Raw genomic sequence first — 18,780 nt, 5'->3', positions numbered from 1 at the left:
TTTTATTTGCAATTAGTGCACAGCCAAGCAAAAGTTTAGTGTGGCATAAACTTGACATTCATTTCAGTGTTGGTACGCTTTTCGTCGGCGCGTTTGCACATGAATATTTTTTCGCGCCCGTATTGCAACAACACAGAACAAACAAAGTTAACTAAATAGTGAAAGTGAAGAGTAAAATTAGTGGTGAAAATGGTGTACGAGTCATCGTACGACAGTGGCCGCAGGCCCTTCAAGCCCGACCTGACACGCGGCTATTGGGCGGCACCGAGTGATTTCATCTACACTTGCATCAGTTTGGGCTTTCGCATGGATGTGGTGTGGATGGGGTAGTTTCTTTACCAGCACATGGGAGGTGAGATAAATTGAAATAATTTTTTTTAACAATTTTGAATAATTATTATATTAAACTTTCTTTAGTCCAAAAATGAATTTTTATGGGCCAATAGTCCCACCTGCTAGTTGCCTTTATTCATGTAATGTAATAATTTATAATAATATTTCGTATAAATAATTAAAAATTATGGATAAAAGTATTACGTAAATGAAAAATTACAAACTCTACAAAAATTGCACACAGTAATAACACGTCGCAACAAAGGAAACTAACTTAGAATTTAACTGGGAATTTGGTCGATTATTAAATGGTCGCTGACACAGAAACGTTAGAAGTCTATACAGAAATATTTAAATTATAAGCAAAAGGATTATAAGGACACAATAAGATGCATTTTTCCTCCCAAGTCCAGATATTGAGGGTGTTTTTGCACTTTCGAGAATGTATCGCATCTTAATAAAAAAACCAATCAAAAACTCTTTTTTATAAGTTTTCTGAAATGCAATGCGATGAAAATTTGTCCTTACTTTCACTCTTTGCTCTGTGTAAAAGACGTTTGAGATTGCTCGGTCTCGCTTTTCTGGACAACATTGTGGCTGTTACCAATCTCAACCTAGCTGGTACAGCCAGCTTTTTGATTTCACCTATTCACAATTTCACCTATCCCAACCAAACCTTCAATTATTGCTTAGGGAAGCAAAGTAAATTGAAAACTTTGAAGCCATTTTGCTAGAATTTTTGATCTTTTGAGTTACAGTACTTTACTTTTTAGTGCTCGACTACAAGGTGGCGCAAAATTAATCACTCTATTTGGAAGGATTATTGTATAATTTTTGCAAATGGCGTCGTACGTCAATCACATTTGACACTTGCGAACTAGAACTTGCGAACAGAAACTGAAAAGGTCAAAATAAAGATTTCCATCATTCAAAAAATTTGTTTTTTTGGATAATTAATTCTGCGCCACTTTGAACATTGAGAATCTGGTTTTGTTTGAAATATTACTTTGTAACCCGTCTTTTCAGTTCTCACTATATATAAGTTTTAAGTTAAACTATGCTGAAACCTTTTAGTAATCTAATGACTGTATAAACAGTCCTTATCACAATTTTTTCCCATAAATTTCACGAAAATCTTCATCTGTCATCATCAATCTAAAACATTTTTCTCATTTTATGTCAAGAAGTTTTATAAAAGAAAAGAGTTTTCCAATTCTCTCAGTATATTTGTTTCATTTGATAACCACATCATCCCCCCTAGGCCGGAAATATGATTGTGATATCTTGCGGAAATAAAGTTGGAAAATTTATTTCAGAAAATAACTTTCACATTTTTGGGCAAGGAAAACTTAAACCCCGAATTTAATAGGATTGAGTTATGGCATCGCATAACACTCGATTTTCTCATGGGTCAGAAAAAAAGCTACAATTTGCCGTATTGTGAACTCTTTGCGCTGCTGAAACTTGATAATTTTGAAATCAAGCTTTGTGTGTTCGGAAGCTACCCAGAGGATACGCGGGCTAATCCCGGACGTTGTGATCGGCTTGAACCATATATAACGAATTCAGTTAAGTGCACAATAGATTTTTATCATTATACATTAATGCTCGCGTGCTCTCTTTTCATTTTGGAGGAAATATGACTCAATCTCTCTGCATTTAGTCCATATTGAGTAATCGCATTCACGTGGATGAGGTGAAATTTCACAGTTTTATTTATTTACATATTATTGTAGGCAAAAAAAAAAAAAATTACGAAGGAGCTCTATGAGTTTCATATGGAAATTTCCAAATTTTGTTGGCCTATGAAAATCCATTTCTTGAAAAGGTTTATCGAACAATATTTTCAAATTAAATAAGGAATAAAATGGTGTACAACCTTGTTCAAAAAGTTTCCGAAATATATTCAGAAAATCCAAATACAAATTTATTACTCAAAAGTGATATTATCGCCTTTGAAGTACTCCCCCCACCAATCGCAACGCACTTATACTAGCCTTTGATCCAGCTCTCGAAATATTTGTGAACTCTAATGGTTTTTTGGCTCGATCAAACGGAAAAAACTTGTAGGGAGCCATAACAGATGAATCCGATGACTGTTGGATGATAGTCGTTTCGTTCTTGGTTGAAAATTCACGTATAACGACGACACTGTGCGATGTTGCAAAATTCAATTTTTTGACTAATTCCTCGCAAGCGTCTCATAACCCCCAAATAATAGTCCTCACTAAGTTTCTGACCTTCTGGTAAAAATTCGTGGTACAGAACGGTTATAATCTATAAAAACTGTGAGCATCGCTGTCTTTTCTGACTTAAAAGGTCGTGTTTTTTTTTTTTGGTCTTGGTTCATGCGGTGTTCTCCACTCAATGGCGTGATGTCCGTATTGGGTGTCGTACTCATAAATTCACTTCTCGTCTCCAGTAACGATACGTTTGATGAATGTTGGGTCGGACTCAGCCTGGGAAATCATGTTTTTGGGAAAATCAAGATGGGCTTGTTTTTGCATGTATTTACAGTTTGAGGATAGGGCACCACTTTTGAAAATCAATTACATTTTATAGATACAAAAATATAGTGCATGTTCATTTTAACCTCTGAAGGTTATTTGATGGACTTATCTGTATCCTAACGTCTCAATATCAGAGGAGGTATTCTATTCATAAAAAAAGTTTATGCTTCATTTTTAGTATTGCAAATAAAATAATAATATACTGCAGTTTATTCATTTCCAATACCTTTGATTATTGCTTTCCTCTTACTTCGATTTTTTTATTATTATCTCCATGTATGCACAGATGGCTCGAAGCTCGAGGGGATCTCCTTCAGTTTTCGGCTCCCCGACTACTGTAGTGTCTTCTAGGCTGAACTGATGGCAATAATAAAAGCCGCAACACTGATACAGTGTGATGCGATATCCGGAAATGATATCTACATTTTCACTGATAGCCAAGCGGCGATAAAATTCCTCACAAAACAGTCGACAACCTCCAAGGTAGCCATGAAATGCCGCACATCTCTTAACGAGATGGCTGAGTCATTTCACCTAACATTGAGGGCAACTGTAGAGCCGATGAACTAGCAAAACTCGGCACTAAATTGTCTGATGAGCACATAGATAATGACATAGCGATACCCTTACAAACATGTAAGCTACACATCCTTGAAGAAATTGTAAAGAAAGCAAACGAAAGATGGCGTAATGAAGCCACCTGCAAAATCGCCCGTCAACTGTGGCCGACTCTAAATGCTAAACGTACGGAACTTCTACTAAGAAGAGATAAGCACAGTCTTAACACACTGATTTCAGTTATTACGGGGCACTGCCTAATCGGTAGGCCCGCCCAGAGAATGGGTGTGCAAATACATGACTTTTGCAGAAGTTGTCTAGATGAGGAAGAGGGAGCGATGATCCCGCACCTTCTGTGTCACTCTTCTGCTCTATCCAGACGTAGACTCGCCATTTTGGGCGGACAATTCTTTAATGAATTAGAAGATCTCAGCTCTGTTGAAATTAAGGATCTTACGAAATTTTTGAAAAGTATTATACAAATTGGTTTCAGGAGCGATAAGGGCTAGTTCCCTGCGCGGCATCACAATGGGCCATGAGCCTGAGTGTGTCCTACAGTGGACAGCCGCTTCAACCTAACCTAACCTTTATTATTATCATTCATCAAACACGTAGTTGAGGGCCACAACCTTACATTAGTATGCAGCACTAGTATCACAGCCTTTTTCTAATTCGTTTATTTGTTTGTGTTATTTTTTATTGCATTTTTCTCCTGATGAACAAAATAATTCAATGTACTATCAGAATTTATTGCACTTAATTTTATTGTACGAAATTTTGCCTCATATTTTCACGTCATGATTTCAAAGTTCAGTGCTAGAAATTTTAATTTATTAAATATTTATTTTATAATTATTTCAAATAACTTATTTTTACAAATTCAGTAAATTTATTATAGCTTAATATATTCGAGATAGATAAGAACTCTATGAAATGAAATGAATACGCCTCTAAATTATACAAATTTTGCAATATCAGTTGTATGTACATATGTCAATCATCAACTCGTAACAATCTTTGGCTAAGCGCTAAGCCAATTTATTTTCATTTTCAATACAAATCTGATAGGTGTTGAAAAGTTGAAAAATTACTTTCAAAACAAAAAAACTCAACCCTTTGTATTTACCTATTTTCATTAAGGGGGGGGTAGGGTCACAAAATCGAAATTTTTTTTCTTCACTCATCTTATAGTAAATCATTTCAAGAATGTTGTGTCAAAATTTTAAGTGGATTGGAGCAGAACTCTCAAAGTTATAGCCTTTGTAGGCACTCTACCTCGAATGCGGAGCATCGATAATTTCTCAGAGTCATTTTTTCAAACGCGTTTTTCCCGAAACGACTTCTTAAAAGTCGGTGCCAATCACAACTCCGAAACTATTCAACCGATTCTTTTCAAATTTGGCACACGTTTTCTAAATCAAAAATACCTCCCCCCTACACTGTTTTTTTTTTATTTTTTGCTTTTTAATGTTGTTTTTCACTTACAAATATAGCGAAATTTTTCGCCAAAAATGCTCGTTTTACGTTTTTTTGCCACCAAAACTACAAAAATGAAAAAAAACAATTTTTATTAATGTAGGGGGGAGCATTACGTCATACTTTAACTGAAAAATTCGGCTTTTTTAGTTTCAGATGATTCTACGACGAATGCCGATTGGCACCGCAGAGCACCTCTCGAAAAACATATCTCCAAAAAAACTCTGTCATGGGCTTATTTGTCAATATTTTATTATTAATTTTTTTTTAAAAACTTATTGAAAGGATGTACAATAACATGTAACTGATTTTATTAAAGTATCTTAAGCCATATTTCTGTAAAAAATTCACAAAAAAAGTGTTTTTGTTTTAGCGCTAAACCCTACCTCCCCCTTAATGCTACGACAAAAATTTATTATTATTCAAATTTATTTATTTATAAGTTTTTAAGGATTTTTAAGTATTTTTTTTAATTTAAAAGTGTTTTAAAATATATACAAATATGAATATATAAATACATGCCTAGTGTGCTAAGTAAGTATCAAATTTGTTTCAAATGATTTTTTGCTCTTATCACAAAAATGTTTAAAGGAAAATCATGTTGCCACTATGACTTTTCATAACCCTCTGCAGAGCAGGCTTACTTTCAACAATGATTATACGCCCATGTACTTATACATAGTAACGTAGTTCATCAACATGAAATGAAATTGGTGGTGTGATTATTTAGAAATTGTGAAAAAATGTCGTGCATCCCCGCTGATTTTCGTATTAGCGAAATTGACCAGCCATTAGGATCATTATCATTATACCGAGCAAAAGTAGTGATCTGTCTAATGCTTATACCTAGAACCGTAGTATGGGACACCGGTGTACCTTCGTCACTCTTTTGAAGCCTTATTTCATACTTCCCTAGTCCAAAAATGTATTAGCTCATTAAATCCTTAAATTTATGAATGAACATTTCGGTAAATCTATTGCTCTCAACAGTAAGTATAAGCAATCGTTATACGAATAGATTTATAAAACCTCAGAGTGTACTAGTGAATACAAAGTGGCACAAAATCAATCGCTCTATTGAACCCCATGAAAAAACTTCTCATAAAAAGTATATCTGCCGTTCGGAGTCGGCTTAAAACTTTAGGTCCATCCATTTGTGGAAGAACATCAAGACGCACGCCACAAATAAAAAGGGGAGATTGGCCAAACACAGAGAAGTGTAAACCCCAATTAGTTATTCAATTTTTTTATTGAAAGATTTACAAATGACGTCATACCTCACTCATATTTGACACTTCTGAACTAGACAGTTGCAGAAAAGTAATGGAGCTCGTAATTTAAAGTATCGGCACTAAATTTTTGATTACTCTCAAAGGTCAATTTCAATGAATTGCAAATTGAATGAAGTTGGCAATTCGCGTTTTGAAATATTTTAAGTCATATATTGCCTACATCTGTGAAACAATGAGCACCATTTTGCACATTTTACAGCCATTTGGTATTTGCTTTTGACGCTTACATTGGCAAAATCTTTCATAATTTCATAATTTTTCCAGACTGTGCATTTCTCCTCTTATTTCCTCTTCATCGTATAAACCAAACTATGATTTCAAGCAATCAGCTCAAACACAACGTATAGTCCACACTATAGTAGGCCGTAGTAACCTGTGCACAAAAATTGCGCTAAAACTAAAATATTTCCATCGATATTACAATAACAAAAAACTAATCAAATCTTTCCAACATTTTTCTTGCTTTAACAGGCGCCATTATTACCTATATCCTTTGTATGTTTCTCTTTGTCGTACCAATTATTGTGATACAGTCATTTATGGGTCAATTCTCCAGCAGCGGCTTCATATCGACTTTTCGCATGTCGCCAATTTTTAAAGGTAAAAAAAATGTATTTGCTTGTATATTAATAAATAAAATAATTACAGCTTAGAGCAGAAAAGCATAAATTCTTATTTCTATGAATAAAATCTACAGGTCTGGGTTATATAAGCTTATTCGTCAATTTGGCTGTACTATCCTACTACAGCTTGTTTGCAGCTGTGCCGTTACTTTATTTATTTCACTCGTTACGCCCCACTTTACCTTGGAGCTGTGAGGGTATAGAAAAGTGGTTTCCAAATAGCACTGAAGCAGAAGTTAAACATGTAAGTTCATAGGAAAATAAAAATATTAATACATGTAAATCAATTTTTATAATTTTTTTATTTATTTAAAACTCTGCAACAACCTGTTAATAGTCCTGCAAAATGCTAGATGTAGTGGATATAAAAGCTGGCATGATGTCCAATACACATATTCGCTATGAAGTGCCCTCTGTGTTGTTCTTCCAGTAAGTTCAAGTACTGGTTTCATATTTCTTCGAGAAATCTTTCAGCATTAAATACTTTCAGATCGGTTTTTGATGTGAGTTATGAGTACAAGAGTCCATTTCTGTTCTCATGGGAGTTGCTTGTTTGCACGCTGCTTAGTTGGGCTATCGTAGCAGGTGTCTTTTATCGTTTCTACAATACCGAGCTGGTTTGTATATTTGAAATTTTGTGAATTGCTGCTTCTATTATGTTTTTTATGCTTGACATAAACATGAAGTTTGACCATTTAAAGTTCTGAAAAATAGTTAGTAAAATAAAGATATACAAATATTTTATCAAATAGTCTAATAAACCTATAAATATCATGATATATAAATATAATAAAATTCAGATGCATATCTGAATGATCTGGCACCAAGGCAGTTGCAAATTATAATAACTAACCATACTGGGTGGTCCATACAATAGTTTTTTAGTGAGACGTTAATTTTCAAGTGACAGCTGCTTCTCGCTGGTTTGATTTTCGATTATTTTTTTAAATTTTTAAAAGGAAACGACGCATCGACCACCCTGTACATTAAATTGTTGTGTTGTGAAGGTAATTTGCAAAGACCCTGATGCCAAGTTATTTCCATGTGGTTGTGAACCAAAGTGAAATGACTTTTAGAGGTGTGCTCTTTAGCATAATTTCACAGAATTAGTTAGTAGACTGTTATTAGGCTTTGAGCGAATTTGACAAAATCAGTTGATAGGCTGACGTCACTTGGGATGTGTTTACAAAACACTGAGATTGTGTTAGTGATATTCGAAAAAAATCAACACAGTTTTCACTCATGCTACTTCGTTACCATCTGAACAACGAATGATTGGACGAGTTTGTGAATATGTGAGAAACTGATCGTGCAGGATTCGGTTGAATCTCCCAAGTGACGTGACAGCCGAAGTTCCCCATACAATTTGGTTTTCACCATATTTAAAGAGCAAACTTGGTAAATCTATCAGTTTTGGTTGTGAACTGCTTTGTAAGTGCTTATTTACTAACAATGTCTATTATTTTTCTATTCTACTTTGTGTCTCTCTCTCTCCCTCTCTTCCCTAGATGAGCAAATTTTTACGCTACACCATTTGGACTTCCCTGATTTTACTGTTGATATGCGTCGGACGTTTCATGTTGTTACCTAATGATTGGAGTTATATCTTCAGTTATTTTATGGCAAAACCTGTTGATATTGTTAGAGGCATACCCAGCACTGTACTTATTATAGTATCGGCATTCGGTCCTGGATGGGGATCTATTATTGCCCTAGCCAGCTTTAATCGCTTCCGGGCAAATATTATGCATTATAGTTGGATTATTTGTCTGGGACAAATGGGCATATTTCTGGCTTATGCCATTATAACGCAAATAATTCAGGGTTACTTTAAATGTAAGTATGAAAAAGGTGCCTATCAGGTGTATTCTGCAAGCTGCACGATTGGAAATTAATGAGATTTGCAAACACTAATTCGGATATTTTTTGACGAAAATTCAAAAATTGAAAATATTGAAATAATGAATTTTCAGTAGTTTTTATTTGAAAAATGTTTACTTTCAATACAAATATTCAAAAATGTTTTGAGAATTGCTACGATTTGCAGAATATTTCGTACAATTCGAATAGAGTTAAATTTTTTCTTCATTTGGTTTCCAGCTCTTACCACTCAGTACGCTCATGTGGAGGGTTTGTATGTCGAAGTGAATGATCATTATGCACCATATTTGACCAGCGGCAGCGTAATAGCAACGATGAGTTGGCCAAACCTATGGTCAATAATCTTCTATGCAATGCTGACGTTGACGGCGTTGATAACAATGGTATATATTTCTGTACATACATACATGCACATTTGCTATTGATACTTATAAAAGGTGGCACAGAAATAATCACCCTATCGGTGTCGTACGTCAATCATATTTGACACTTGTGAACTAGACAACTGTAGTATACAGGGTGAAAATAAAGATGTCCATTAATCATAACCATGTTTGTTTATTATTTAGCAAAAAAGTTATTCAAAACCAAATTGGATGATTAATTTTGTGCCACTTTATATGTGCTATGTCATATTCCCATTGATAATTTGGTAAAATAATTTCTTACTTTCCAAAAGATAACCTGCTTATTTTCTATTTATCAAAGCATTTTCGATGAGTTCGAAATGCTGCGTTCACGAAAAACCGAAGTAACACTTGGGCTCATTGGCGTACTAGCATTTTTATCCTTATATACCTGTTCGAATGTAAGTACCCGTAGTTGCAAACGTAATTTCCAGCGATATTCGGAGTCATAACAGAGTCACATTTCGGAGCTTGTATGCTCATAAAGACCGCAAGAGTCCGAAATGAAGATGTTTCACTTCCTGCAAAGACCGAACTTCATATGTGAGCTTAAGTTCATACATCAAAGAAGCCTCAGTATGAGTCATATGTGACTCTTATTGTCAATATATATGACTCCTATAGTTTGTTTCTTATGTTTCTTACTAGTCACATAAACGACTCTGTTTGAATTATTTCTCAGACTCACTTAATCCTATTCTCTGACAAATGTCTTGAAAAATGCATAAAAAGTAACCGATATACCTGCAGTGGCTCACAGCTTACTTCGTTAGATCCTTTTATTCTACGAATTTATTCTCGCGATATGCATTGTAAAACTTGTCACAGAATTTATGGCAAAACTAAATATATACTTAGACTCGTATAGTAAAGTAAAATACAATCTTTTTTGGGTTAATTTCAACGTTTTCTTCTTGATAATTCTCTTCTAGATTTTTCGTGATAGCATATAAAGAAACATCCTTCATTTCTGTGATTGCCCACGACCGTCTTCAGTGGTGTAAATATTCATCAGATTTTGAGTAGTTCGTACTTAGTGTGTAAATACTGCTCCCGGTCGGCATTTTAAAGCACTTCGTATAGGAAAGTATAAAACAGCTCTTACGTATAATTGAATATGAATAGGGATATTATATTTCTAAAATAAACATGCGTATGTGAATATAATATTTATACAGGAACACCCGGATAATGTACACACAAGTCAGATTTCTTTTATTTTTTGTATGATATTTTATTTTTCTTTTTCTTCTTAATTGGCGCAATAACGCTTACGCGATTTTGGTCGAGTTTAACAAAGCACGCCAGTCGTTTCTTTATCGTGCTAACCGACGCCAGTTGGGCACACCAAGGGAAGCCAAGTCCTTCTCCAACGCAGAGGAGGCCTCCCTCTTCCTCTACTTCCCCAGCTGGTACCGCATCGAATACTTTCACACACAATTGTACGCTCTTATAAAAAATTGTGCCTGAGCGATTAAGTTCTGCGGCTCGTACGATGCTCTCCAACATCAGGTTAAAGAAGTCACCCGACAGCGAGCCACCCTGTCAGAAATCTCGTTTGGTATCAAACGGATCGGAGAAGTCCTTCCCAATTCTGACGGCGCTGCTGATATTGAGCAACGTCATCTTGCATACACGTATACATTTTTGCGGAAATACCAAACTCAGACATCACGGCATATAGGTAACTCCTTTCCATACTGTCGAATGCAACTTTGAGGTCGACGAAAAAATGGTGTGTGTCGATTTTCCTTTCATGGGTATTTTCCAACACTTGACGTATTGTAAATATCTGGTCGATGGTGGACTTTCCAGGTCTAAAGCCACACTGATAAGGTCCAATCAGTTGGTGGATGGTGGGCCGCAGCCTTTCACACAATACGCTCGCTAGGACCTATGATCACACTTCTTACGCTCACGTATTTCGGTCTCTCGTTTTCTTTTTTATGATAATACGTCTCTCTTCGTTTCTTAGCTCCCGGTAGCGGTCCCATATGGCTTGCGTTGCGTCCGATCGCAGCGAAGCTCTATAGGTAGCATCATTTTTTTCTACGGTAGCATGGCATTCCTTACAGCTTTGCGTAAGTAGATGTACATTTTTTGCTGCACAGAGGCGTAAGGGTAGTTTGGCTACAACAACGTAATGATCCGAGTCGATGTTGGGTCCTCGGATTGGACATATGTACATCTAAAACACTAGAAGCGTGTCATCCATTTACCACAACATGATCGATTTGGTTTCGCGTTTCTCGACCAGGAAACAGCCAGGTACCTTGGTGTATCTTCTTATACTGGAATATGATGTTGCAGACTACCATGTTTCAAGCATTGGCGAAGTCGATCAGCCTCTGTCCGTTACCGGAAGTTTCATTGTGCAGGCTGAATTTTCCTACTGTGGGACCAAAAATTCCCTCCTTGCCCACCCTGGCACTGAAGTCGGCAAGCATGATTTTTGTGTCGTGGTGAGGGCAGCGCACCTAGGAACGTTCCAGGCGCTTATAGAAGGAATCTTTGGTCGGATCATGCTTCTCTTCCGTCGGGGCGTGGACGCAAATTAGCGAGATGTTAAAAAAACGGGCTTTGATGCGAATTATTGGGACTGAACGGGAGTACTTGGCGACGAAGTCTCTCTACCACAATAACGGGACGGGTCGCAAACCCTGCGTATAACCAGCTATTCTGGGATGCTTCGCTTTTTCACGTTGGCTTGCTCTCGAACGGGAAGCCCACGAGTTTAATATTTTCACTCGTTCTTCATGTCAGGTCGAGCCCTAATCGCTGCTAGCCACGTAAATATCGAATATTGTAACATGAAGCCTTAAATTTAAAGCCTTGTTGGGTATTTTGCCCAGCCTCTCCTCCTAGTTGTGGAGTGTGTTTTCATGTTTTGTACAAATAGAGGGGCCTACAGTTTTATGCCGCCTCTGAACGACAGGTGTTTTTTTATGAGCTTTTTCATGGTACCTGGAGATTTGCCATTGTTTGTTGAGAAGCAGCTCTTATTAGAAAAAAAATTTTTGTTTCGAGCCTCTGCATTTACGTAGTGACGCACCAGCCCATTCCGCTTTGCCAGCCGCACACATTAAAGTAGAAGGTCTCCCAATTTTCTCACAATTTTGTCTCTTCCCACTTTTATTGCTCCTGGGTGTATAAATTGGAAAACGGGCAACGGGCTTATGGACTAATATACTTTTGTATCCTCTTTCATCATATTAATGTCTATATATATGATACATCCTATGACCAGTGTACTTAGACTAATTTTTGTTTCTCATATTTCCAATTTGCAGCACGGCGCCCTTTTCTTCAGCGCCATGTCAATGGATTCACTCTTCACCCAAACAGCACTCAATCTGCTACTGTTGTTGGTCGTGCTATGGGTCTATGGGCGTGTTCGCTTTCAGCGTGACATAGAATTCATGTTGGGACAACGTTTCGCCACATGGAAAGTGAATATGTTGCGGTTTGTTGCACCAATTTGTCTCTGCCTTTTACTGGTGAGTTGGAGTGAATATAAATTTCAAGATCAAATCACTTGCATCACCTAAAAGTTACGCTTGTAAAAATGATAGCATTATATATTTACACATATGTATTTACAAACATTACAGTTAGTCGCGATCCTTGCTTCTTTCGTCAGGCACTCTAACAGCTCAATTGTGATTCTCATTGCTGCGGTTTTCCTCATTGTTCTACCTTGGCTCTACTTGCCCGGTTACATGATTTATGTATTTCTACAAACAACGGGTTCATTTAAGATGCGCTTCCAACGTTGTAGTCGTCCAATGGACTGGTATCCCGTTGAAATGGAGGAGCGACAGCGTTACGAAGAGGCGATGGGCAATATGGAAATTACGCATCAATTAAATCAAATCACAGATGAAGTCGTGCCATAATGAGATTTTAATGCAGAATTCCGTTTAAAAAATTTCAAAGAATTATCGATAGATACCAAATGTATATAAATGTTTTGAGCTCGTAATTTTTTAAAATAAATTTGTTTGCGCAGCCTAGAATCTTGTTATAGGAATTAAAATATCTAAGTAAGATTTTTCTCAAACACTCAACAATTTTTCACTTTTTTAAGCTTTATATCACCAATTACGAATTTATAGTAAAATGATATGTTTTTTCATGTATAAATGCTTACATTTTACTTTTGTGATTTTAAAATGTCTATGTTTGGTTTAAAATTGCTAAATTTGTTTATGGAAATATATTTATAAACATACATACATACATACTTTTCGATTATTTACATATAACTATGGGTTATAATTCTATATATGTGTGTATGTGCACTTAGGTATACATTTAATAACTTCATACTCTTATCGTATCTGGCGGCCGCCGTAGCCGAATGGGTTGGTGCGTGATTACCATTCGGAATTCACAGAAACAACGTTGGTTCGAATCTCGGTGAAACCAAAATGAATAAAAACATTTTTCTAATAGCGGTCGCCCCTCGGCAGGCAATGGCAAAGCTCCGAGTCTATTTCTGCCATGAAAAAGCTCCTCATAAAAATATCTGCCGTTCGGAGTCGGCTTGAAACTGTAGGTCCCTCCATTTGTCGAACAACATCAAGACGCACACCACAAATAGGAGGAGGAGCTCGGCCAAACACCTAACAGAAGTGTACGCGCCAATTATTTATTTTTGTTTTTATTTTACTCTTATCGTATCTACCGTCTCCACTCTGTACTGCGATTCACTAACTTTTAACGATTCGACAATTGTTATTTTTGTCTACAGTATTTGTCGTTTGCACTAACGATTTTGCTATTCACAAACTTGTGCTAACTAACACTGAACAACTGCCTTCTTCTCTTTATTCAAATTGATAGAGAGTGGCATCTTTGTCAAACTAAATATCAAAGTGAGCGAATAGTTGTGTATTTGAATGTTTCTTCAATTAATTTTGCACAAAGTACGTAAAATCAAATAATTATTTATTTGAAATTAATATTTACTTAATACTTTTTGTACATATATATGTATATTGCTTGAGAATATCAAAAAAGCCGCTCCACAACCGAAAAACTCATTCCAAAACTGATTTTGAGTCATAAAAAACCTCACCCTTGGGCAAACCGGGAAAGGTCTGTTACACTATGTACATATGCTTCGGCTAATGGTCGAGTGGCTCATAGATATTCTCTATTGTTCACCTGCGGGTCGTTAATAACACCAAATTCCAAATAAAGGCAGAGTTTAGTATTCAAATATTTTGAAGATTACAAGATTTACATGCTTTTCAGTTGAAATCGATGTTATTCTGGAGCCTCCAAGATGATTGTCAAACTGAGAAATTAGGTCTTCAGTCAAGTCTGTAGTTAACCGGAATAGTTTTTGAAACTCTCCTGTAGTCAAATAGTAAGAATTCTTCACATCCCGGAGCAAACGTCGATGTACCGTTGGAGGATTCACTACCTCCTCTCCACGCGATAAGTCAAAAACCAAATACTCAAAGGACATGTTCGCGTTTTTTAATAAGTTTTTATCATATTTATTCCAAAATTTTAATTTAAACTACTAATTCTTGTTTTCTCGTCTAATTTAACCACTCCAAAATTATTGTCGTTTAGTTTGCGATAATCGACAGGTTAACCAAATAGCTGATTTTGTTTTAGGTCATAGCAAAATCGTTAAAATTGTGGTTAAGGATAGAAAACAACGCGAATATCGTTAAAATGTGTTAGTGAATCGCACTATTGATATTATTGAGTTCGCATGTAAATTTGTGTTGATGTTCCTCACTTGCCGGCGTCCAGTCGATGGCTTGCAGTTGCTTTCGCAAAGTCTCCAACACCGAACCCTTCCCGCACATTAGCGCATATATCATATAATCTGAAATGCAAGCGATTGATAAACAACAACTCAACCAGCCAAGTGCTATAGCCCAACGTGGATATATAATACCGTTATAAGTTATATCGCAATTGAATATTATGGTGGTGAAAAACATGCCCTGTAGTGCGAATCACTAACTCTTATCGATTCGACCATTGTTTGTTTTGTCGACAGTATATGCCGATTGCACCGTCGATTGTGCTATTCACCAACTTATGTTAACTAACACTGAACAGCTGTTTTCTTCTATTTATTCAAACTGATAGAGAGTGGCATCTTTGTCAAATTAAATGTCAAAATGAGCGACTAACACAAAGAAAAAGAACAAAGAAACATACTAGCCAAGCTGTTAGATTCAATTTTAAGTGTTTTTTACCAATTATATTTGCATAAAGTAAGTACAATAAAATAACTGTTTATTTGAATTTATTGTTTTATTAATACTTTTTGTATATTGCTTTAGAATGACATCGACAGCTACTAAAAGAAGCCGTGCCACACCCGAGCAGCTAAATCGTATTCTTGACTACCTAATGGAAGTCCCGGGTCTAGCAGGATCTAGGTTCCACAGCCTCCATGGTAAGTTCGAATGCGACAAAAAATGGAGCGAGCTAGCAACAAAAGTTAAATAGTCTGGATGGAGCAGTGAAGACAGTCAATCAATGGCACACGGTAAGAAAATATTGTGTTTTTACTTAAAAGTAGAGAGATGTTAATCATTTCCCTAAAAAGGTATGGCGGGACTTAAAGGCCGCACCAGCATCAAAGCACGAAATCGGCGAAGGCAACAAGCTTTAATTGAAAACAGGTCTATCAGTGAGGAGCCCCTAACAGAATTCGAGAGGCGGGTGTCTGCTCTTATAGGGGAAGAATATATGAATGGGCACGATTCAACAGCTGAAAATATTCCACTAGAGGAGGCAAATTGCATGAAGTGTATGTTTTAAAGTGTAACTTACTGGTGTGTAAATTTTTAGGTAATCCAAATGGGTATCGAAGTGGAAGATGAAAGTATGATTTCGGAAGCCTCGTCGCCTTTACGGACGCCACTTGCAGAAAATTTCACGCTGAGGTCAGGTAATTCGCACATCTCAGACAGGAGAACACCACGGCAGATGCTTTAAAAGTAATTTATTTTCAACACATAAAACTGGCGTTTTATTAATTGTTTTTGCTATTTTTTAATAGATCTTAGCCGAAAGCAGCTCTGCAAGTGCCCAGGCGAATAAAATGATGGCGGAGGCAATAGCCGTATTGGGGAATGGTTTAAGCGCTACCGCGGAAGGATTCAACAATCTAACGAATGCAATCTATCGTATGTAGATTAGAAACCAATTCCGCAGTTCCTGATTACAATTTTATGTGCATATATACCAAATGTTTATTTTAGTACCTGAAGTTACTTTTTATTTGAATTACATAAGTAAACAAGCTATGCTAATGTTAAGTAACATTAATTAAATGAATTAGAATGTATTGTTTTCGTTTTTATAAATAGAGTGACCTTTGAATTTATACACCATGTGTACATACGCTTATGCATACCTATACCTATACATAAATACAATTATGTATCTGTAACCTAAAAATGTATGTAAACTGAATTTAAAGACTGAATTGTTGTTATTGAATCTGCATGTAATTTTGTTCAGTAAAAGGTTTTAACAATAAATATGAAAATGTTTTAACTTTTTATATCCGAGTGTTCACATAAATAATGTATGCGGAATGATTATAAGTGAAAATAGTATTTAAGTAAAGAAATTAGCAATCAGTCGGTCTTGGATGCGCTTTGCTGTTGAGGATGGTGCATCTTGATTTACAAAAATGTTGTTTGTTCTGGGCTCTGTGAATTCATTTTCGGTCTGGTATATTCCTTCTCTTAAACGAATATTATGTAAAACTGAGCACGCATTAACTACTTGTCCAGTAAATCCTGGATCATACAAGAGTGTCCTTTATTGAGACAAGCACCGCCACGTTGCCTCTCTCAACTGGGTTACGAGCTTTGCACAATGCCTCATTATACAAGAATTTCAGACTACCTTCCAGTTGGTTTGTTAGAGGAGTCATCAGCCAAGGCTCCAAAGGGTACCCGGAATCACCTGCAGAGAATTTTTGATTTTTAATTCCCTTATTTTTATTTAAATATATTTATTAATAGATTAAAAAGCCTACCAATCAAAAACATGTTATGGTTTCCAATTTAAAAATTCCCTTGCATAACACTTCGCACCACAGAGGAACTCCAAATATATGAATCGTGCCGTGCTCCCGGAAATTTGGCATTTACGTTTAAAATTTTAAGAGTAGGATCACATATCTGTAAAACATTAAAAGGGAATCTTGATTCTTGAATACTTTACAAATTATGCTGTTACCATTTGTACATTAAGCGAATGGTAGCCGTGGTGGTTGACATACGCTTCTTCATGCCGTTTCGGGGCCAAAATTGGCACGTGCGTGCAATCGATAGCTCCAATGGTATCTCCCACAAACGGGGAGGTCGCTGGAGCAAAAATTTCTTTTGCCACTTGCCGCTCCATTTGGGTCATGGGAAATCTCACCTTTGCGCAAAATATGGAGCTGTTGATTGCAGCTGTTACCCGATGAATGCTACGGCTCACGGACGCCTGGCTCATAGATATTCCCCATTGCTCACCCACGGGTCGTTGATAACACGCGGTTGCAAAAAATTGCAGTGCAGCTAGAACCTAGTTGTATAAAGGCAGAATTTAGAACTGAATTAGCTTGAATGTTACCAAATTTACCTGTTTTTCAGTCGAAATCGCCGTTATACTGGAACCTCTAAGATGGTTGTGAAGCTGCGAAACTACGTCCTCAGTCAAGTCTGGAGTTAAACGGAATAACTTCTGGAACTCCCCTGCATCCAAATGGAAAGGATTGTCCACATACCGGAGCAAACTTCGATCAACTATTTGAGGGCTCACTCCGCCTCTCCACGCGATAATTCATAAGCCAAGTACTCAAAGGACATACTCGCTCTTTTTAAATAAGTTTTTGATCATATAATTTCGCAGTTTTGATTAAAATCACTAATTCTTCTTTATCGTTTGATTTAACAACACCAAAATTATTGTCGTTTAGATTGCGATAATCGAGATCGTAACCAAACAGCTGATTTTGTCTTGTCGATTTTCGTAATGAAATGGGTTACTGAATAGCAAAATCGTAAAAATTGTGGTTAAGGAAAGATAACAAAGCGAAAATCGATAAAATGTGTTAGTGAATCGCACCACTGATAGCGAAAGAAAATAATTTTGGTTATAGAGAAATTTGTGAGCCAATGAATTTAAAAAGTTAAAAAAGTGTTTTATGCCTACGATTAATATAATCGGCGTTATATACATCCAACAAATTTTCCAACCGATCTCAGGCCTCTTGCCAATCATGAAGTAAATATCATCCATGAAATTGTCTACTCTATAAGTCCAGACGGCCATCATAGCTTTCAGTAAACAAATGAGTATTACCGAAATGGAAGCAGAATACCAGCCAAGTAGTTGGAGTATAAACTTATAATAACTTTATTTTCTATTATTGGCTTATAAATTATTTATAATGGGAAAAGTTTCCGGACCGCGTTATCTCTCGAAGAGGTGATCACAATTGGCTACCAATATCTTGTGATTTAACACCTTGTGACTTTTTTTCTTTGGGGCCACGTGAAAGAGAAGGTCTACGCCAACAGCCCAGGGTCGATTCAAGACCTCAAAGATGGAATTCGTGATGATCGATGACATAGGGCAGCCACTTTGCAATTCGGTTATGGAAAATTTCATGAAATGATATTGTTCTCTAAGCGTGGTCGTGCTGGTCATTTGTCTG

General features: G+C 36.4%; 1 protein-coding gene across 1 annotated transcript; it reads left to right on the top strand.

Moving 5' to 3' along the window:
- The first annotated feature begins 189 nt into the window (after positions 1-189).
- On the top strand, positions 190-13,093 carry LOC129248840 (sodium-dependent proline transporter-like). The gene is made up of 10 exons (XM_054888452.1): positions 190-326; positions 6,633-6,769; positions 6,867-7,036; positions 7,130-7,221; positions 7,283-7,409; positions 8,301-8,628; positions 8,893-9,056; positions 9,353-9,481; positions 12,371-12,577; positions 12,692-13,093. The coding sequence occupies exons 1-10, from the start codon at positions 190-192 to the stop codon at positions 12,974-12,976; spliced, it is 1,776 nt and encodes a 591-aa protein (XP_054744427.1). The 3' UTR covers positions 12,977-13,093.
- The last annotated feature ends 5,687 nt before the right edge of the window (positions 13,094-18,780 follow it).

The sequence above is a fragment of the Anastrepha obliqua genome, chromosome 5 (assembly GCF_027943255.1).
Source record: "Anastrepha obliqua isolate idAnaObli1 chromosome 5, idAnaObli1_1.0, whole genome shotgun sequence".
Taxonomy (NCBI): domain Eukaryota; kingdom Metazoa; phylum Arthropoda; class Insecta; order Diptera; family Tephritidae; genus Anastrepha; species Anastrepha obliqua.
This window is presented reverse-complemented; position numbering and strand designations above follow the sequence as displayed.